This window comes from Pogoniulus pusillus, chromosome 10 (assembly GCF_015220805.1).
Source record: "Pogoniulus pusillus isolate bPogPus1 chromosome 10, bPogPus1.pri, whole genome shotgun sequence".
In the NCBI taxonomy this organism is placed as follows: Eukaryota; Metazoa; Chordata; class Aves; order Piciformes; family Lybiidae; genus Pogoniulus; species Pogoniulus pusillus.
The window spans coordinates 6641649-6659697 of NC_087273.1; the positions used below are offsets into that span (position 1 = coordinate 6641649).

An 18049-nucleotide genomic window follows, 5' to 3' on the forward strand; every position below is an offset into this window, starting at 1 on the left:
CAGGCCAGTTCTGCAGGAAATTCAGCCCTGTAAGCAGCAACATGCCATACTGGCCCAGAAGCATCTGTCACTTATCAAGGCAGGGCTCAGCAGGGCTGACTCCTCAAAGCCAGGGTCACTGCATCAAACAGCAGCGTGATTCACTCCTGCAGGGATGCCTCAAGCACAGTCTGGGCCTGATGCCCCCTCAGAACTGCAGTGACAATGCTCTGCTCCTGCATGGGCTCCAGCTGATGCAGAAAGCTGCTGTCTGTGCTGATGCACTCAGACAGTGAGGAACCCATTTCTGGAAGCCTCAAGACCACACAGGAAAAGAAACTAAAATAAAGCAAAGACCTCCTTCTTCTCACCATCTTTGTCTTTCTGTTCTGTTCTGTTCTCATTCTGTCTCAGAGTCTCATTTTGCATGGCACAGACTCCTCTGGTGCTTCACTCTTCTCTTACTACCAGCAAAAGCAAACCTTCACTGCTGCCCCAGAAACCAACAGAAAGCCTTTCACTTTTTAGTCTCATGCTAAATCGTGGCCCTGAAATAAACCTTCCTTGCCAGCTATGTTTAAGCAGACCTTAACACCTGGAGGGCAGTGTGTGTTCTGTAGGCACAGTCCTACTGCCACCAGTCAATGCTTCTGCAGAGCCACTTGGCCACTGGTATGCAAAGGCTGCATTCAGCCAAGTGGTTAAAGCCAAACAAAACCCTGCTTTGGCCAAGTGCAAGTTCAGTTGTCTGGACTTAGGCCTCTGTTACCAAGTGCAGGCACCTCCTGAGCAATTTGTATTCCTGTGGCTCTGCTCTGAGCCAAGCCTCTGTGCTGCCAAAGGCTGGGTCCTCTGGAAGGGAAGGCAACAGCCACAACGAGCAGAAAGGCAGAGACAACTCACTGCAGAGGAGGAGACTCCCTCTAGCACAAAAGCTTGGAGGCTTTGCATCCTTTGGCCTGTCTAGCTCTAAAATGTTCTTTGGGATGGCTGACGAGAGAGAGGAGCTGCACCTGTGCTGTCCTGAGAACATTTCCCCTCAGCCTGCCCCAGGGGTGCAGGGGGTGAAGGCTGAACATCTGTATGTGGATGCACAGACTGCAACTGACTTCTTTAGGGGCAGCTACTGGAAGCTGACAGGACACAGTGAAGAGCAGAAGCTGTCTCTCAGTGGATGCAGCAGAATGGAGAGGAGCAAATAGGCATCTGGAGATGAAGAAAACAAAAGGGCTGAGAGTTGGGCAGTCAGCTGAGTGCCTTGCAGAGCTCCCATGGCACAGAGCAAAGGACTGGTGCCTGCTTCCATCCAGCTCCTCTCCAGCCCTCCTGCCTGTGTCACACTCTGCAGCCTGCTGCAGGGGGACTCCAGCCAGATGTCTGCTGTGATCTTTTATTGATTGCCACCAAATGGAGAGCCTGGAGGGTTCAGTACTGACCAGGGCCCCTGTGTGAGAAGCCTGCAGAGGAGCTGCAGCCCACTGGGGTGCCAGAGGTGCAGTGGCTTTGTCCGAGCCCAGCCCACAGACATGCTGCAGCATTACCATGGTCTCGCAACACACAGTGGGGCTCAACAAATGACATCCATCCTGTTGTGAAAACTCCCTCACAGAACAAAGCAGCTGAGCTTTCCAGCAGGGCACCTCAGTTTAGGAGCCTCTGTCACCTCAGAAAATCACACAGCACCTGTCTTTTTCTCCCAGGTGACAAAGCAAAGCAGATGTGTCTGTGACATGCAGCAGCTGAACTGAGACCTCAGAGCCATCTCCAGTGTCATCAACACTGGCAAACACTCCAAGCACCAGAGAGAAGCCACCATCTTCAGAACCAATTTTCTCCCCTGTTCCTTGAATCCTTTTGCTTCCAGGACTCTTCACAGACAAGATGAATTAAAACCAGCATCAGAGATGTCCCCTGTTTGTCCAGGGTGGAGTAAAATCCTTGTGGTCATTTCTATCTTCCTGAAGTGGTCCATCACACACAGAATATGAGAGCAGCATAAAGGGAATGTTTCCTGAGCAAAGCTACACTGAAGTTTCACAGCAAAATGCCAGCTTCTCTAGCAAGAGCAGTCCTGTGCTGCAACCACAGAGCAGCCAGCTCATGTTCTGCTGAAGTTCTATCAAGCTGATGAGCTGCTCCATGATGTCAGGGAAGAGCAGAGCTCCTTGTCAGGAGTGCACTCAATAATCCATTTGGAGGAAGATGTTCTATTCCTCTGCTTAGGACAACAGGGCCAGAGGTCTCCTGAGATGATTTTCCAGGAGTTGCTTGCTCTCTGTAAGCTTCTGAGAACCAACCATTGCCCTCAGTCCAAAGGGCCTGATGGTTTTGTCCTTTGTGGCAGGAGAAGCCTACAGTTTGTTTAGCACACTGAATCATAGAACCATTTAGGTTGGAGAGGACCTTCGAGATCACTGCTGTGCTGGAAGAAGACTCTATCCACACACACAGGCAGCAGGCACTGAAATCAGAACCCAACTGGCTTCTTGTCAGCACATGAGGTTCAGAGCACAGCTCCACTGGGGGACAGTTGTGATTTTCCTCCAGAGGGGACAAAAAGGAAAAAAAAGAGAGAGAGAAAAGACCAAAGCAGAACACTGTAGGAGGGCTTGAAATGACTGAAAACAGCTGAAACCAAGCAGCCCTCCCCTCAGCAACACTAACAAAGGGGAGCACTGAGAGGGCTGCAGGTATCCTCAGCTGCTGCTCATCTCAGCTTGCAGCCTTTACTGCAAAGGAGGAGTCTGTCCTCAGAGGCAGAGGGAGCCCAGCAGTTTTGCAGGAGATCCTTTTAGGTACTCCTGCTGCCATTGCCTTCATTTCATCCCAGCAGCCAGGCTGGGGTAGCTGCCTGAGGGCGCAGGGTGGCCTCCCAGCAGGACTTCCACTTGTTGCCAGGTGAGCTCCAGGCCAGCTCCTCACAGCGCTGTCTCGCCCACACACACTTTGTAGGGGGATTTCAGTTTCCTGCATCTGGAAGGGACAAGAGCAGGTGATTTAATCACACAAGCACAGAATAGAGGGGGTTGGAAGGGACCTCTGGAAATCATCCAGCCCAACCCCACTGTCAAGGCAAGGTCACCTAGAAAAGGTCACACAGGAACACACTCAGGTGGGTTTGGAATGTCTCCAGAGATGGAGATTCCACCACCTCTCTGGGCAGCCTGCTCCAGGGCTCCAGCACCTTTCAATTACAGAAGTTCCTCCCTGTGCTTAGATGCAACTTCTGATGTTCCAAGTTTGTGTCTGCTACCCCTTGTCCTGTCACTGGGCACCACTGAACAGAGTCTCATGCTCCTGACACCCACACCTGATCAGCATTGATGAGACCCTCCCCAGCTGCTCTTTTCCAGTCTAAACAGCCCCAATTCTTTCAGTCTTCCCTCATCACAGAGCTGTTCCAGTCCCCTCAGCATCTTTGCTGTCCCCCTTTGCTGTCTCCTCTCCAACAAGTCCCTCTCCTTGACCTGGGGAGCCCAGAATTGGATGCAACAGGCCAGATGTGGCCTCACCACTGCAGAGCAGAGGGGAAGGATGAACTCCCTCATCCTGCTGCCCATGTTCCCCTTGATGAACCCCAGATTGTCATTGGCTTTCTGGGTCACAAAGGCACATTGGTGGCTGATGCAAGATCGGCAGATCAGCCCAGAGACAAGAGCACAGCTGCAGTGCCCTCAGCTCCATGCCCACCCTGAGTGGGCTGAGTGAGAAGGGCCCAGCCCAGCAGGTACCTCTTCCTGACGTAGCAGTAGACGATGGCAAGCACCCCGCTGGTGAGGATGCCCACGCCGATGCCCACGGCGATGTAGCGCTCGTAGGAGTTGTGTGCGTAGGAGTTGAGGGTGAGGTGCTCACACCTCTCGCCATTGTAGCCTGCCAGGCACCTGCAAACCCAACACACAGCAAGCCAGAGTTACTCACAGCTCCTCGGGCTTCGTGCCCCAGCAGCACACCTTAGTTTTTGTCCGCTCTAAACGAGCCAGACCAAGTCTAAAGGAGGAGAGTGGTGCTCCATCAGGACCCCTGCACTCCACCAAGACCACCAGCTGGCCCAGTCTGCCCAGCTGCAGGCTGGCTCCACCACGGCAGTGACTGCAGCAAGCATAGCCCAACCATACCCTTGTCCTGGAGGGTGTGGACAAAGTGCACTGTGCTCTGCTGATCCTTAGCTGCTGCCTCTAGAGGCCAAGGCTGCCCAGGATGGATCCTAGGAAGCCTTGAGGACACTCTAGTCCTGACTGCTGTGTAAGCAGATGTGGATTAAGGGAGCTGCAGGTGGTATCTTGGAAGATTCTGCCTCCTTCATTGTGTCCATTGGGAAGATCTGCTGCTTCTATCACTTGCTCCAGCACCAGCTGTGACTTGAGATGCCACCACAGCAAGGGTGCATTTTCCCTCTCCCTTGCCCAGGCACAGCACTTATGAACAGCCCTGAGGGACCACAGCACTCACAGGGGTGCATTTTCTCCTCCCCTTTACCCTGGCACAGCACTTATGGACAGCCTGAGGGACCACAGCACTCACAGGGGTGCATTTTCCCCTCTCCTTTACCCTGGCATAGCACTTATAGACAGCTCTGAGGGACCACAGCACCCAGAGGGGTGCATTTTCCCTCTCCCTTACCCAGGCGCAGCACTCATGAACAGCCCTGAGGGACCACAGCACTCACAGGGGTGCATTTTCCCTCTCCTTATCCAGGCACAGCACTCATGAACAGCCCTGAGGGACCACAGCACTCACAGGGGTGCATTTTACCCTGGCACAGCACTTATGGACAGCCCTGAGGGACCACAGCACTCACCGGGGTGCATTTTCCCTCTCCTTACCCAGGCACAGCACTCATGAACAGCCCTGAGGGACCACAGCACTCACAGGGGTGCATTTTACCCTGGCACAGCACTTATGGACAGCCCTGAGGGACCACAGCACCCACAGGGGTGCATTTTCCCTCTCCTTACCCAGGCACAGCACTCATGAACAGCCCTGAGGGACCAGAGCACTCACAGGGGTGCATTTTCCCTCTCCTTACCCAGGCACAGCACTCATGAACAGCCCTGAGGGACCAGAGCACTCACAGGGGTGCATTTTACCCTGGCACAGCACTTATGGACAGCCCTGAGGGACCACAGCACTCACAGGGGTGCATTTTCCCCTCCCCTTTACCCTGGCACAGCAGTAGTGCCTCACAAACAGCTCTGAGAGACCACAGCACTCAAACCTCTGCCAAACTGGAAGCCTGCAGGTACCTGCCTGACACTGAAAGCTGTGCTCTGCTGAGAGTGTGGCACAGTAGATCAGTGACAGGCAGCAGGCAGAGGGGCAGTGCCAGTGCTGTTATTTCCCTAGGAAGAACTTGTAAGTGCTCTTTACTTGCAGATAGGTCTCCTCAGCTCGCTGTGGAAGGCACAGAGCCCATTGATGCAGTAGCTGTGGTGCTCTTCAAGGCAGGTCTGCATCAGCTTCAAGAGCTTTGGCTGCTCTGTGTAATCTGCTGTGAAAGGGGGAAAAGCCATGTTAGATACAGGCCAAATCAGACCATTGGAGGGTATTTTCACAGCCCAGGTGGAACAGACACTGTCTGCAGAGGAAACTCAGCTGACATGGGACCATGGAGCAGGACAAGCTTCTAAGCCATCCCAGCACAGCTTTAAAGAAAGCACAACCCAGACCTGCTCTTGAGAAGGGTGTAAGAAATGGCTCTGAGAGATTCATCTGAGGTGACAGAAGCACAACCCAATCTGCAATCCAACCAGAAATCCACCTCAGGGATCCCAGGGGTTTAGGACACATGAAGAGGACTGAATTATTCCCACTGTGCTTCCCAGCCTGAATCCAAATGAGGAGTTCATTCCATTTGCCTTCCCCCTGACTATTGCAATTCCAACCCTCCTGCCTGCCAGCTCTGCAGCTCTGTGGGAGTGATAGGCAGTGGGACTGCTCCCATCATCCATTCTCTGAGGTCTGATGTTAGCTGAGGGTCCAGTTATCCTTGCAAGCACCAAGCACTGCCCAGGTGCTCTTCCCACACAAAAGCATCATCCACAACTCTCAACTTCTGACCCTGTGCACAACCAGAGGCACCCAGGTCAGCCAGCAGGCTTCTGCTTGGCAGGCACTGCCATGGCTGCCTTATTCCCAATCACGGTTGCTCAACAGGGGATAAAGGAGAAGGCAAAACAGTCTTTGGGGGTCTCGTATCTGAGTTGCACACTGACAGAAGAGCCCAGGAGCCCACCCTGTGAAGGAGGGCAGCAGAATCTGGAATAAAGCTAGAAGCAGGGGTGAGGCAAGTGAAGAGAAAGCTCCAAAGCTTCACCATGACAGCAGCTCTCTGCTAAACCGCTCTCTCTGCCCAGCTACAGCAGCCACTGGAGGGTTGGGCTGTCCAAGCAATGTCTGTCTTTTCAGGGCACTGTTTCAGTGACAGCTGAAGGTGATTTCCTAACCCAGTGTATGTCAACAGCAGCTTTCAGTTATGACCACGAGAAAAATAGCAGGGTGCAGGAAAGTGACCAGGTCTGCTCAGGGTGACAGCACAATGGCACAGCCAGCAGAAACCTCCCCTTCTGACTAAGTGCTGAATCAAGGCCTGGAGATACCACACTGATGGAGCCACTCTCACAGACATAGACCTCAAGCTGTCAGCTCAGGATCAGCAGCACCAAGCCCCTAAATTCCTGACCAGATTCCGTTTTGAGGTCTCTAATGGCAGGAATCCCCTCTGTGCCCTCAGCTAAGCTGTATGCTTCTTGGTCCTTTATGCAGCTTCATTGCAGAGGTGGTAAGTGATGGTGAAGACCTGCACTTCAGAGCAATGCACAGCTTCAGTTGGACATCCAAGAGGCATGATGCTATTGCTGGTACTCAGATCAAACAGCAATACCATGAAAAGATTCACCTAGGCTCTTCTTTTTGGGTCAAGGAAAATAATGAGTGATGGTTCCTAAATATTGGGTAGATAGACGCTAAATAGAGATTGAAGGTTAACAAATTGATCTGGTCACAAAACAAGACCAGGAGGTTAACATGCTCAGCCAGAAGTAAATACCTGTGTTTGGTCATTTGCTTTCAATCTAGACCTCTTGCCCAAATCTTCTGGGTGCTCTTTGGCTTTTCATTCCAAGACATTCCACAAGGGCTACAAGAATTGGGGCTGTTCAGACTGCAGAAAAGAAGGCTCCAGGGAGACCTTAGAGCAGCCTTCCAGTACCTGAAAGGGGCCACAAGAAAGCCAGGAAGGGACTTTTTACAAGGGCTTGCAGTGATAGGATGAAGGGTGATGGCTTTGAGCTGGAGGAGGGCAGATTTAGACTGGATATTAGGAATAAATTCTTTACAGTGAGGGTGGTGAGACACTGGAACAGTCTGCCCAGGGAGGTTGTGGATGCTCCCTCCCTGGATGTGTTCAAAGCCAGGATGGATGAGTCTAGTGAAAGGTGTCCCTGCCCATGGCAGGGGGTTGGAACTGGATGATCTTAAAGGTCCCTTCCAACTCCAACTATCCTATGATTCCTATGATTCTAAGAGTGGCCTCTAAATCCTGACAGAGTATTCAGGCTTCCAGCTTATCAAGAGGCTTGGAGAGAGATAACAAGTCTGCTTCAGAAAGAACATGCTGGGTTACTACACTTGCTTGGGAGAAGGTGGCAAAGCCATGTCTTGCTTTAAATCAAGTATCTCTGGGCTGAGGAAGGGGCAGGCACACTCACAGCCCTGAAGCACGCAGCCTGTATGGCAAGGAACTGGCACTGGCTGGGCACCAGCTCCACTGTCGAGCTCTGCCTCTGGGAATGCTGCCCACAAGCTCCAGGGACAAGCTTGATGGCTGAAAGCACATCAGCACATGAGCAGGCCTTGGAGGGCCAGATTTAAGGAAGAGAAGAACTGAAGAAAGGACTCTTTTCAGGAAGAAAAGACAGCTTTTGGAAGAAGAGATGATGCTGTTTTCTGCAGAGGAGGACTGTACAACTGAGAACAAAGCAGATGGCAGAGGCAGCTGCAGGGCTAAGCATGCCAAGCAGAGCCAGGATGCAGGAAAGCTGCAGAAGTCCATTTTCTCCTCAGCCTGAGGTACCTGTGAACCAGCTAGTGAAGCTCTGCAGGGCAGAGGCTCAGCAAAGAGCCACCACTACATCCACACTTCCCTGGTGCCTCTCCTCAAACACCAAACACCTGGATCCCAGCTTCTCTGAACCTAACTTTGCAGCACAGCAGGGGCTGGACATGCCACTGCACATAACCACTCACCAAGCTCCTTCAATGCACATTTCCTGCTGCCCAAAGCACTGCTTTTCTAGGCAGGCCCCAAAAAGATGTCTCCTAGACAGCTTTAATCTTTCACTTGACAGATGGGGGAAAAAGGAAATAAATGAGGAAGGTGCAAGCGTGGACAGCAGAGGCATGCAAGCCCCAGCCACCTCTCCTCAAGCCTGCGCTGGCTAAGATGAACACAGCAGGACACTTCCTCCTGCACTGCACCACAGCCGAGAGGTGGCAGCCTCCCATTTGTCAAGGGCTGGGAGAAGGCGCAGGAAACCTCTCCCCTGAGTGCCCTGGAAGTCAGCACTGTCATCAGAGACAAAGGTCAGCCGGGAGCAGGAACCTGCCTAGAAAGCATCTCACTAGACAGACACCTCTGTGCTGCCGACAAGTGAACACTTCAGTCCTCCCTCCTTCCTCCCTCCTCAGGAGCTGATCCCGGGCTGCAGGACCAGCTGTGAAAGGTACCCACAGAAATCCCAACTGCTGGTTACTTTGGCACTGCAGGAGTACAAATCACCTCTGAAGGAATGATGATACCAAAAACAAAACAAAAGACCTTCTAACCCATGCCAGAGCATTATGCTCAGTCATCTCACATCATCCACCTAGGTACTGCTCCAGCTGTTGAATAAACACATCCATGTGCCCTTTCATGCCACGTGAGGCAAGCAAAGCATGCTGAGTAAGCACTTGGCAGCTGCCTGCCCCGAGTCACTCACACGGATACACCTGGCAAGACCCAACACGAACTCCAAACTGCAGGTATTTGGGAGCCTGGGCATGCCAAAACTGACAGCCCTGCCACCCAGGGCAGGACAGCTCAGCCCTCAAGTATGGTGTGTCGAGGAGGAACAGCAGAGTCAGAAAGGGGAGGCAAAGGGTCAGCCCCAGGGTCAGGGCTTCCCGTAGAGGCTGCAGGGAAGCAGCAGCTCATGGCAGCGAAGGGATCTCATTTTACTCCCCAGTGAAGCCAAGCCCTGCTCTACTCCTAGCTGCCTCTCTTGTTACACAGACTCCCCTTCAGCCCAGCCAGCCTCAGAAGTTCTTCATCCTTGCTGTTCCAGCTCCCAGGCAGGTATCCTCTCCATCCCCTTTTCCCCTCTGGCTGATCACTGAGCCCGACGTTTCCCAGCCCCAGCGCTGGTGATGAGTAACAGAAAATAAGGAAATGGGAGGCAAATGGACTGAGGAGAAATTAATGGTTTTCCAACAGGCCTCCTTCTCCTGAGGACTCACAAACCCCTGAGAAGCTGCCAGCTCCTCCAGTGATGCTGACCCAGGAATTCCTTTTCTCAGGCTCCCTGGGTATGAACCTTACTATAAACCTAATTCATGCAGTAACAGGGACCACAGAAAATCTTCAGAGGCACAGGCAGGATTTCTGGTGACTAAGCATTTCTTGGCCACTTTCTTTCTGGAGATGCTGGTTTTTAACTTCCCAGTGGCTTTGTAAAAGTTCTACTCACCCAGACTTCTAACTGCCCATGGGTGCCTGAATTGCTTGTCAATCTGCTCCTGCCTTTGAGGGCAGCACACTGCTGGCATCCAGCTGACCTGCACAGCCACAACGAGCAGAAAGGTCCAAGGGACAGTCACAGACAGGGCTGTGCCCTGGCAAGAGGCCTCTTGTTTGTTAAAATATGGTCCTTAACTCCTGCTTTCTACAAACTCTACAAACAGGGTAACTAAATCCACTAACCCAGGCCAGAGTGCTGCTCTGGTAAACCACTCTGCAGCCAAAAATCAGCTTCTTCTCCACTTCAGATCCAGATGTGTGTGTATATTATGTGTGCTTTACACACAGAGACATCAAACCCACACGTGGATGAATCTCTACCACTGCATCCCTATTGACAAATTAAACACAAGATAAAAGAATACCCTGTCTCGTTGTGAGGAAAATAAAGCCCAACAAAGAGCTGTTAAGCCACCCTGTGCTGACTTACAACTACAGCAGATGCTCTGCATGCATATTTTTGTCCTTTTTAAAGTACAAAGATGCTAATGAGTATCACAGTTCAAACCCTTCCCTCCTTTACTGACCTGCCAAAACCTCAGCTCCAGATCTCACAGCTCTCCAAAAGCAATGACATCACTACCACCTCAAGTAAGATCAAGAGTGCAGCTTGCAGGATAAACACCATGCTCTGGTCTAGCAGGTAAACAGCTCGAGTTCACATGTCAGTCAGGAAAGAAGACAGAAAAGAGAGCCAGCACTCTGATGAGGGCTGGGGAAGCTCTGATAGCCGAGAGCAAAACTGCAAGAAAGAAAGAAACTGCTGAGTAGCAGCAGCGAGAGACATCACTGCAAGTTATGCTGGCTGTGCTCTCACTTGTGTGCAGAAAGATTCACGCTGCAGAGAGCTGCAAACCAAGAGCTGGCTCAAAGGCACAGACAACGGCCAGCAGCCCAGGGGAGCTGTCCCAGCTAGCCTTAAAATAGCTGCTTCAAATGGTAACTGGCTTCGGACCCTCCAGCTGAGGAGGATCTGTCTCAGCTCCATGCTGAGCCTACCCAGGTGAGCAGGACCTCTGACTTCAGAGAGGTTTTTAAGGCTCCACGAAACAAATCAAAACACAGCAAGAATTCAGCAGTGTCTGAGTGACAGAAGCATTACAGCACCTAGCAGCCTAACAGATTTTGTTGGAGGCTTTTGGTTTGGGGTTTGGTTTGGGGTTCTTTTGCTTGTTTGTTGGTTTGTTAAGTGAGAGGTTAAGAGAAAGGCACAGAAGAAAGAGGAAATACCTTCAGCGTGGTTTTTGGTCCAATTACTCCGTAAGTCTGTGCTGAGGGATGGACCAGTAGCAGCTGCCTCTTCGCTCAGTGCCCCCATTGCTGTGCAAAGCAAACAGATGCTTACTGCAAGGGAAGAACTCAGCATCTCCACTCCAGCTGCACTCCACCCAGAGAAGATGGACCTGCTCCACACAGCTCTGATGCCATGCAGCAACACAACTCATTTCAGTCTTGCCTCCAAACTTCCTTGTACCACACAATTAGGCTTGTGGGGAAACAAAACTGTCGTTTGCAAATCTCCAAACTATCTCTCCAGTCTCTTCCCTCCTCTATTATCTCACAGGGTTTACAACACAGCTGCTACAGCGTTACACCTATTTACCAGCCTAAGTAGCTTCTTTTCAAAGCAGCTAAATTACAGCCTATCAGTTAAAATCTCAGCCAGGCTGAAAAGTGCTGAAGTAATTCTGCCTCTGCACCGCTTCCCACCCTTACTGCTGCTTTTGGGAAGAGCCAGCTCTCCTCCAACACAGCCTCCTACCTCAGGGACACCCAGCAGGCTGCTCCAAACCTACCTTTCAGCAGGATGTAGATTAGCATTCCAAATGCCATGGCAAGCAGCTGCTTTAGCACCTTCTCGGCTCTCCTCTCCAGGTGGCTGGCTTGCTCGGCTTATCGCTGCTCCCAGTGTTTCCTCTCGCACTTATACGCCAGGAAGCGTCATCTGCTCCTCTCGCCAATCACAAAGAGGTGCATCTGGCAGCAACCTCACCCCTAGGGCAACCACACATTTATTTAGGAAACTGCTATTATCTTGCAATGGGATCGGGTTTTCTTTTGAAACCCTGGTTTCCTATTACCTGTGGGCATCGTTGTGCGTGAGGAGGTAGAGTTTAGAGAGGAGAGAGCTGGTATCTGCCAGAGCAGGGCAGCTCAGCAGAAGGTGAGCAAAGGTGTGGTGAGAAGGGGGAGCTTTCCTGCCACTAGCACGTGCCTCTTGCCTTGCTTCCACAGGAGGACAGTCAGCCTTTGAGGTGCTGCTCTGGAGGGCAGGGTCCCTGCTTTTCCTCTCTTCCTTCCTCGGTCCTCCTTGTGCCTCCGCTCGCTGCCATCCAGCAGCGGCACGGCGAGAACAGCTACGCAGAGATGAGAAGCGATCAGACACAGAGATAACGGATGGTGTTCTCCATCAGCGACTGCCAGCGAGAGGCCTTTGATCCCAGGCTCTGGCAAGCACATTCAGCCCTGCCACCAGCCCCGCACGGCGCCTGGCTGCGGCTCCACACGGCTGTGCAGAGCGCTGGCAAAACACACAGTGGAGATCAGCTAAGCTCTGGACTCCTGTGCTAGGTGAGCCCTTCATTGCTCCTGCCACAGCAGCCCATCTCTACCTTCTCAAAGCAGATAAACATCATGAGAACAATCGCAGGTCTTACACAAAGCGTTTGTAAGCCACACCTGTGGTACACATCTCACTCTAAGCCTCTCTCCGCAGCCCCAAACCCTGCCCAGCTTCCTCAGTCACAGGCAGCTGGGAAGGAGAGGGACTGGTCTCTCTGGAGGGTCCTTGGGTAGGCCAGACACAGCAGAGCAGATAGGCCCAGCTGAGTGGAGCACACACCCCCAGGTCAGCACCCAGCTCTCACCAGGGGAGAGCAACACTCCTCAGCAGCTCCCTCCTCCTCATCTGCCAGCTCCAAGCAACACAGGCATGTCTACAGAACAGAAACCTTTCTATTTGCAGCAGTGAAGGGAGGCTGTAGCCAGGTGGGGTTGGTCTCTTCTGCCAGGCAACCAGCAACAAAAGAAGGGGACACAGTCTCAAGTTGTGCTGGGGGAGGTCTAGGCTGCATGTTAGGAGGAAGTTCTTCACAGAGAGAGTGATTGGCATTGGAATGGACTGCTCAGGGAGGTGGTGGAGTCACCGTCCCTGGAGGTGTTCAAGAAAAGCCTGGCTGAGGCACTTAGTGCCATGGTCTGGTTGACTGGATAGGGCTGGGGGATAGGTTGGACTGGCTGAGCTTGGGGGTCTCTTCCAACCTGCTTGATTCTATGATTCTAAACTCTTCTGAGAAGCGCTCCGGTAGCTCTGGTGGGCTCAAGGCTTCCCTCTCCCCCCTGCCCTCTGCCCCGAGGTCTGCAGGATGGCACCGAACCACCTCACTCAGCAAGGGGCAAACACAAGCTGGCAATGCACAGCGTAATTATGCCCTCTTCAGGGACTGCATTCCAGGAGGCTCTTCCCTCCTGTGGCTGCCGGGAGCAGCTTCTGCTCTGCCAGGAGTGTTTGTGCTGCCCAGACAGCCCCCGAGCGGGGCTGAGCCCCCCACAGCGTGGCCTAATGCAAGGCCCTGGGTGCGGCAGGGTCTGCCTCTGTCCGACACAGCTGGGCCTGGCACACCAAATGTACTCTGGGTGTTGGTTAATCATAGAAACATAGAATGGTTTGGGTTGGAAAAGCCCCCCAAGATCATCCAGTCCAACCACCAACCCAACACCACAGCCACCAAACCACATCCCCAGGTACCATGGCCACACGTTTCTTGAACCCTCCAGGGATGGGGACTCCCTGGGCAGCCTCTTCTAATCCCTGACCACTCTTGCAGCAAAGAAATGTTTCCTCATCTCCAACCTAAGCCTCCCTGGCACAATTTCAGGCCATTTCCTCCCCTTGTGCCCCCCGAGACTACGGAGAAGAGGCCAACCCCACCATGACAGGGGCAGACTCACTCAAGCCATGTTAGCAGAAGTCACTCCACAAACTGTTACTCCATGTAAGCAAAACACCACAAACTGTTACTCCACCCAAAAAAATGCAGAGATGAAGGTAGTTAAATCAAAGAAATTTAACTGGACTCTAGCACAGCAGCAGCAGACCTACATTTGCTCCACCTCAGCACATTGATCAAAACCAAGCAACTGCTCCCAGAACCATGCTCAAGCTTGCCACCAAGATGAACAGCACAGCGACCAAGTCTTATCACAGCATCAACCAGGTTGGAAGAGACCTCCAAGCTCAGCCAGGCCAACTTAGCACCCAGCCCTGGCCAATCAACCAGACCATGGCACTAAGTGCCTCAGCCAGGCTTGGCTTCAACACCTCCAGGGACAGCAACTCCACCACCTCCCTGGGCAGCCCATTCCAATGCCAATCACTCTCTCTGCCAACAACTTCCTCCTAACATCCAGCCTAGACCTCCCCTGGCACAACTTGAGACTGTGTCCCCTTGTTCTGTCTAGTTCCATCCTAGCCAGCAATGGGCTGACAGCCTAAATATCGTCTCACAGGCACCTTGATCCTCCTGACCTTTACACCTTCAACAGCTAAGTGAGTGTCTGTACCACTCAGTAACGACTCAGCCAGGCCTTGAAACAAGCTCTCAGGAAGTCCACCAGAAGAACAATCAACACATCAGTGACAGCCCATCTCGTTTCTTTTATTACAGCAAGCACATTCTTTGTTTAACAGCAGTAGTATTTAGCCACAACTCAGTTTTTCTTCTCCTTTCAGTCTGCTGGCAAACCCCTAAGGCTCTTGACAGAAAGAAGAGACAAACCCACAGAGTCCAGACTGGCTCCCACTGACACCAAAGTCCATAACGCACACACTCAGTTCAGCTGGCACCTTGGCAGTACCTTCAGCTGGAAGACTGCATGAGGTTATTCCAGATCCAACCTAGATCCTAAGGCTCTTGATGGAAAGAAGAGACAAACCCACAAAGAGTCCAGACTGGCTCCCACTGACACCAAAGTCCATAATGCACACACTCAGTTCAGCTGGCACCTTGGCAGTACCTTCAGCTGGAAGACTGCATGAGGTTATTCCAGATCCAACCTAGAACTAATACTTTTTTGGGGATAGAAACATCTTACTCTCCTACAAAGTCCTCTCTAAGCAGCAAAATATGGTAGCCAAGGATTCACAGGGCTACACCATGCACCCTGGACTCCAACACACCTCTTCATGCAGTTTCAGAAAAGAAGAGAGTAATTAAGAAGAGAACAATTAAATGGCTTAAAATTCCAACACAAAGGTTTCACCAGGATAAACGTTTGCTTTTCTCTCCTCTCTCTCCCCATCCCCCCAAACTATACACCATGTACACACAGAGTACTTTTAAACACATTCTCTCCAGCTGATGCCCATCCAGCCCACCCAGCTCTTCAGGTTTCTTTAAGGGGTATTGCACACCAAGATGTTTTGTCAAACAAACCCAGACACAGAAAGAAGTCTGCCCTCAATGCTAGCCACATCTCTGGTGTGTGTTTCTGTCCAGCTGATGCCCACCCAGCTCTTCAGGTCTCTTTAAGGGGTATTGCACACCAAGATGCTTTGTCAAACAAACCCAGACACAGAAAGAGCAGAAGTCTGCCCTCAATGCTAGCCACATCTCTGGTGTGTGTTCAAGGTCAGGATGTCACCAGCGTTCAGGTTCACTCGACTGCTTTCACACAGGTACTGAACCTCTGCATCCAGGTCAACACTGCTGCCTTGCAGTCAGAACAGAAATTGCAGTCCTGCACTCCTTCTGGATCCAAGATTTCTGTTGCTGTCTCCAAGGGCTTAGAGAAAAAAAAAAAAGGCATTTTCAAGACTCCAAACTACATCCAGAGCACTTCATGACCTCAGAGCCCAAACCATATTTTTTTTAAGCATATTTAGCATGGTCAAACTTGTAATTTTTATACTCTTTGATGAAAACTGAGGGTCCCAAGTGCTTGAAAGCCCTGGGTAATTGCAAGCCCTCCCCAGACAGACAGGAACATTTGTAATTCATGCTGCCTTTCACACACACACACACTCCCCACCAAGGTACCTGCATGACTTTCCCATTGAGCTTTGCTCACAGAAGTCCGTAGGAGGTTACACAAAGTTATCTATCAGCTTGTAAACCATCAGGTTCAGTGTACTTCAGATGGAAAAATAAATACAATGTAGAAATAAATAATCTTTGTAGTAAAAAATAAATGTTTTGTGTATCAATAAATAGAACAGCTTCGGATTCCTCTTCCAAGGCAGCCCAGAGGCTTTAGTAAATGAGCTTTTTTGCAACTAGGAGAGTGTTCTTCAGAAGCATGGCCACGGTCATAGGTCCCACCCCTCCTGGCACTGGGGTGATAAAGCCAGCCTTCTTCTTCACTTCTAAGAGAAAAGAGAAAAAGGCATTGATTCAGAACATTTCCAAAGCCATTGTGTCCCTTCAGTTGCCCACAGATGCCCAGCTGGCAAGGAGCACAGCCCAAGTACTGCAGGATACAGCAGAAGTTACACAGTATCACAGTATCACCAAGGTTGGAAGAGACCTCACAGATCATCAAGTCCAACCCTTCACCACAGAGCTCAAGGCTACACCATGGCACCAAGTGCCACGTTCAACCTTGCCTTGAACTGCCCCAGGGACGGTGACTCCACCACCTCCCCAGGCAGCCCATTCCAGTAGCCAATACAAGTTCAGGCAGAGTCCTCCTACAGCCGTGGTGGGCATAGAACACAGCCAGGACCAGGGCTGCAGGGCAGCTCTCTTCATCTGAGCATGAGCACCCAGGGGCTAGTCTGGTGCCACAACCTGCTCCTGCTGATCTACCTGCAGCAGGCTGCCCTGTGCTGAAGGGAGCAGCAGGCACTCAAGCAGCCCATGCCCAGGCAGACAGAAAGTGAATGCTGCTCCACTTCTTCGGTAAGGGGCAGTTTGTGACCTGGCTGTCCTGCTGGCTCAGGAACATCTGGCTGACACAAGGGTACAGCATCAACTTGCATCACATCCATCTATCAACAGGGATACTGCACCTTCAACAGCCAGAAGAACCATGGAAGCTGGGGATCTCCTGCAGGGGACAAAGGTGAGCTTCCCATCACACATTCCTGAGAAGCAGCACGCAAAGCACAACAGCAGCAGAGCAGCACCAGCAGTTAAGTCACTTGCTTAGCTTTCCCCCACGCTGGCCTGCTCCTTCTAACAAGGACATTCCATGACTACAATAGGGAAATTAAACCACAGAGGGTGAAAGTTCAGTTTCCTGGTCGGTTTGGTTTTCTGCTCCACAGTATGGACAAGGCACAGAAATAGGAGTTGTTTTCAAGGGGAGAAAAGGGATTCTTGGAGCAAAATTCCCACTGCAACTTCAGTCATTAACATTCAGCTCCTCCAAAAGCCAATTTTTGTTTGGTTTTTATTTTTTTGGTTTGCTGTCTTTCTGAAAACCTGGAAATAGCTCCAAGCACCTCACTCTGCCCCAAGTAAGTTCACACTTTGAGTGCTTGCATTAAGAGGTAAAGACTCTGAAGCATTGTTTGACACCTGCCAAACTCTCCTCTGTGCACAAGGAATCCATCTGATGGAGCAATAAAATCTTCATTCTGAAAACCTGGAAATAGCTCCAAGCATCTCACTCTACCCCAAGTAAGTGTACACTTTGAGTGCTTGCATTAAGAGGTAAAGATTTGTGTTTCTGAAGCACTGTTTGACACCTGCCAAGCTCTCCTCTGTGCACAAGGAATTCATCTGATGGAGCAATAAAATCTTCATTCTGAAAACATGGAAATAGCTCCAAGCACCTCACTCTGCCCCAAGTAAGTTCACTCTTTGAGTGCTTGCATTAAGAGGTAAAGATTCTGAAGCATTGACACCTGTCAAGCTCTCCTCTGTGCACAAGGAATTCATCTGATGGAGTAATAAAATCTTCATTCTGAAAACCTGGAAATAGCTCCAAGCACCTCACTCTACCCCAAGTAAGTTCACACTTTGAGTGCTTGCATTAAGAGGTAAAGACTCTGAAGCATTGTTTGACACCTGTCAAGCTCTCCTCTGTGCACAAGGAATTCATCTGATGGAGTAATAAAATCTTCATTCTGAAAACCTGGAAATAGCTCCAAGCACCTCACTCTACCCCAAGTAAGTTCACACTTTGAGTGCTTGCATGAAGAGGTAAAGACTCTGAAGCATTGTTTGACACCTGCCAAGCTCTCCTCTGTGCACAAGGGATTCATCTAATGGAGCAATAAAATCTTCACTCCATAACCTTCTCTGCTGCACCAAATGCAATCCTTTGGTACTGCAGGTTACTTGCAAA

The 18049-nt window shown here is 51.1% G+C and overlaps 2 protein-coding genes across 3 annotated transcripts in view; both read right to left on the bottom strand.

Annotated features, from left to right (window-relative positions):
- Positions 1 to 1355: 1355 nt before the first annotated feature.
- EPGN (epithelial mitogen) lies at positions 1356 to 15535 on the bottom strand. Its single transcript, XM_064149676.1, has 7 exons — positions 15444 to 15535; positions 11839 to 12114; positions 11554 to 11752; positions 10988 to 11077; positions 5350 to 5470; positions 3711 to 3863; positions 1356 to 2952 (listed from the first exon to the last, which is right to left on the bottom strand). Exons 3-7 carry the CDS (start codon positions 11588 to 11590, stop codon positions 2898 to 2900), a joined length of 456 nt encoding a protein of 151 aa, XP_064005746.1. The 5' UTR covers positions 11591 to 11752; positions 11839 to 12114; positions 15444 to 15535; the 3' UTR covers positions 1356 to 2897.
- MTHFD2L (methylenetetrahydrofolate dehydrogenase (NADP+ dependent) 2 like) overlaps positions 14395 to 18049 on the bottom strand; it is a 34892-nt gene continuing 31237 nt past the window's right edge. Inside the window, exons 8-9 of one of the 2 annotated variants that reach the window (XR_010303654.1) lie at positions 15796 to 16121; positions 14395 to 15541 (exon numbers count right to left, since the gene is read on the bottom strand). Coding sequence is in view for 1 of the 2 variants with exons in the window: in XM_064149668.1 (XP_064005738.1) it covers positions 16009 to 16121 (113 nt within the window). In the remaining variant the exon portion in view is untranslated. Of the gene's footprint in view, positions 16122 to 18049 lie in introns of both variants that reach the window. The other variant, XM_064149668.1, reaches the window with a different exon arrangement.

Excerpts from the sequence above, each read along its gene's own strand:
- EPGN (XM_064149676.1), bottom strand. The coding sequence starts at position 11,590 with ATGGCATTTGGAATGCTAATCTACATCCTGCTGAAAG. Across the intron at positions 5,471-10,987 it reads GACCAAAAACCACGCTGAAG|CAGATTACACAGAGCAGCCA; the intron begins GTATTTCCTCTT and ends CCCCTTTCACAG. Across the intron at positions 3,864-5,349 it reads CTGAGGAGACCTATCTGCAA|GTGCCTGGCAGGCTACAATG; the intron begins GTAAAGAGCACT and ends TTGGGTTTGCAG.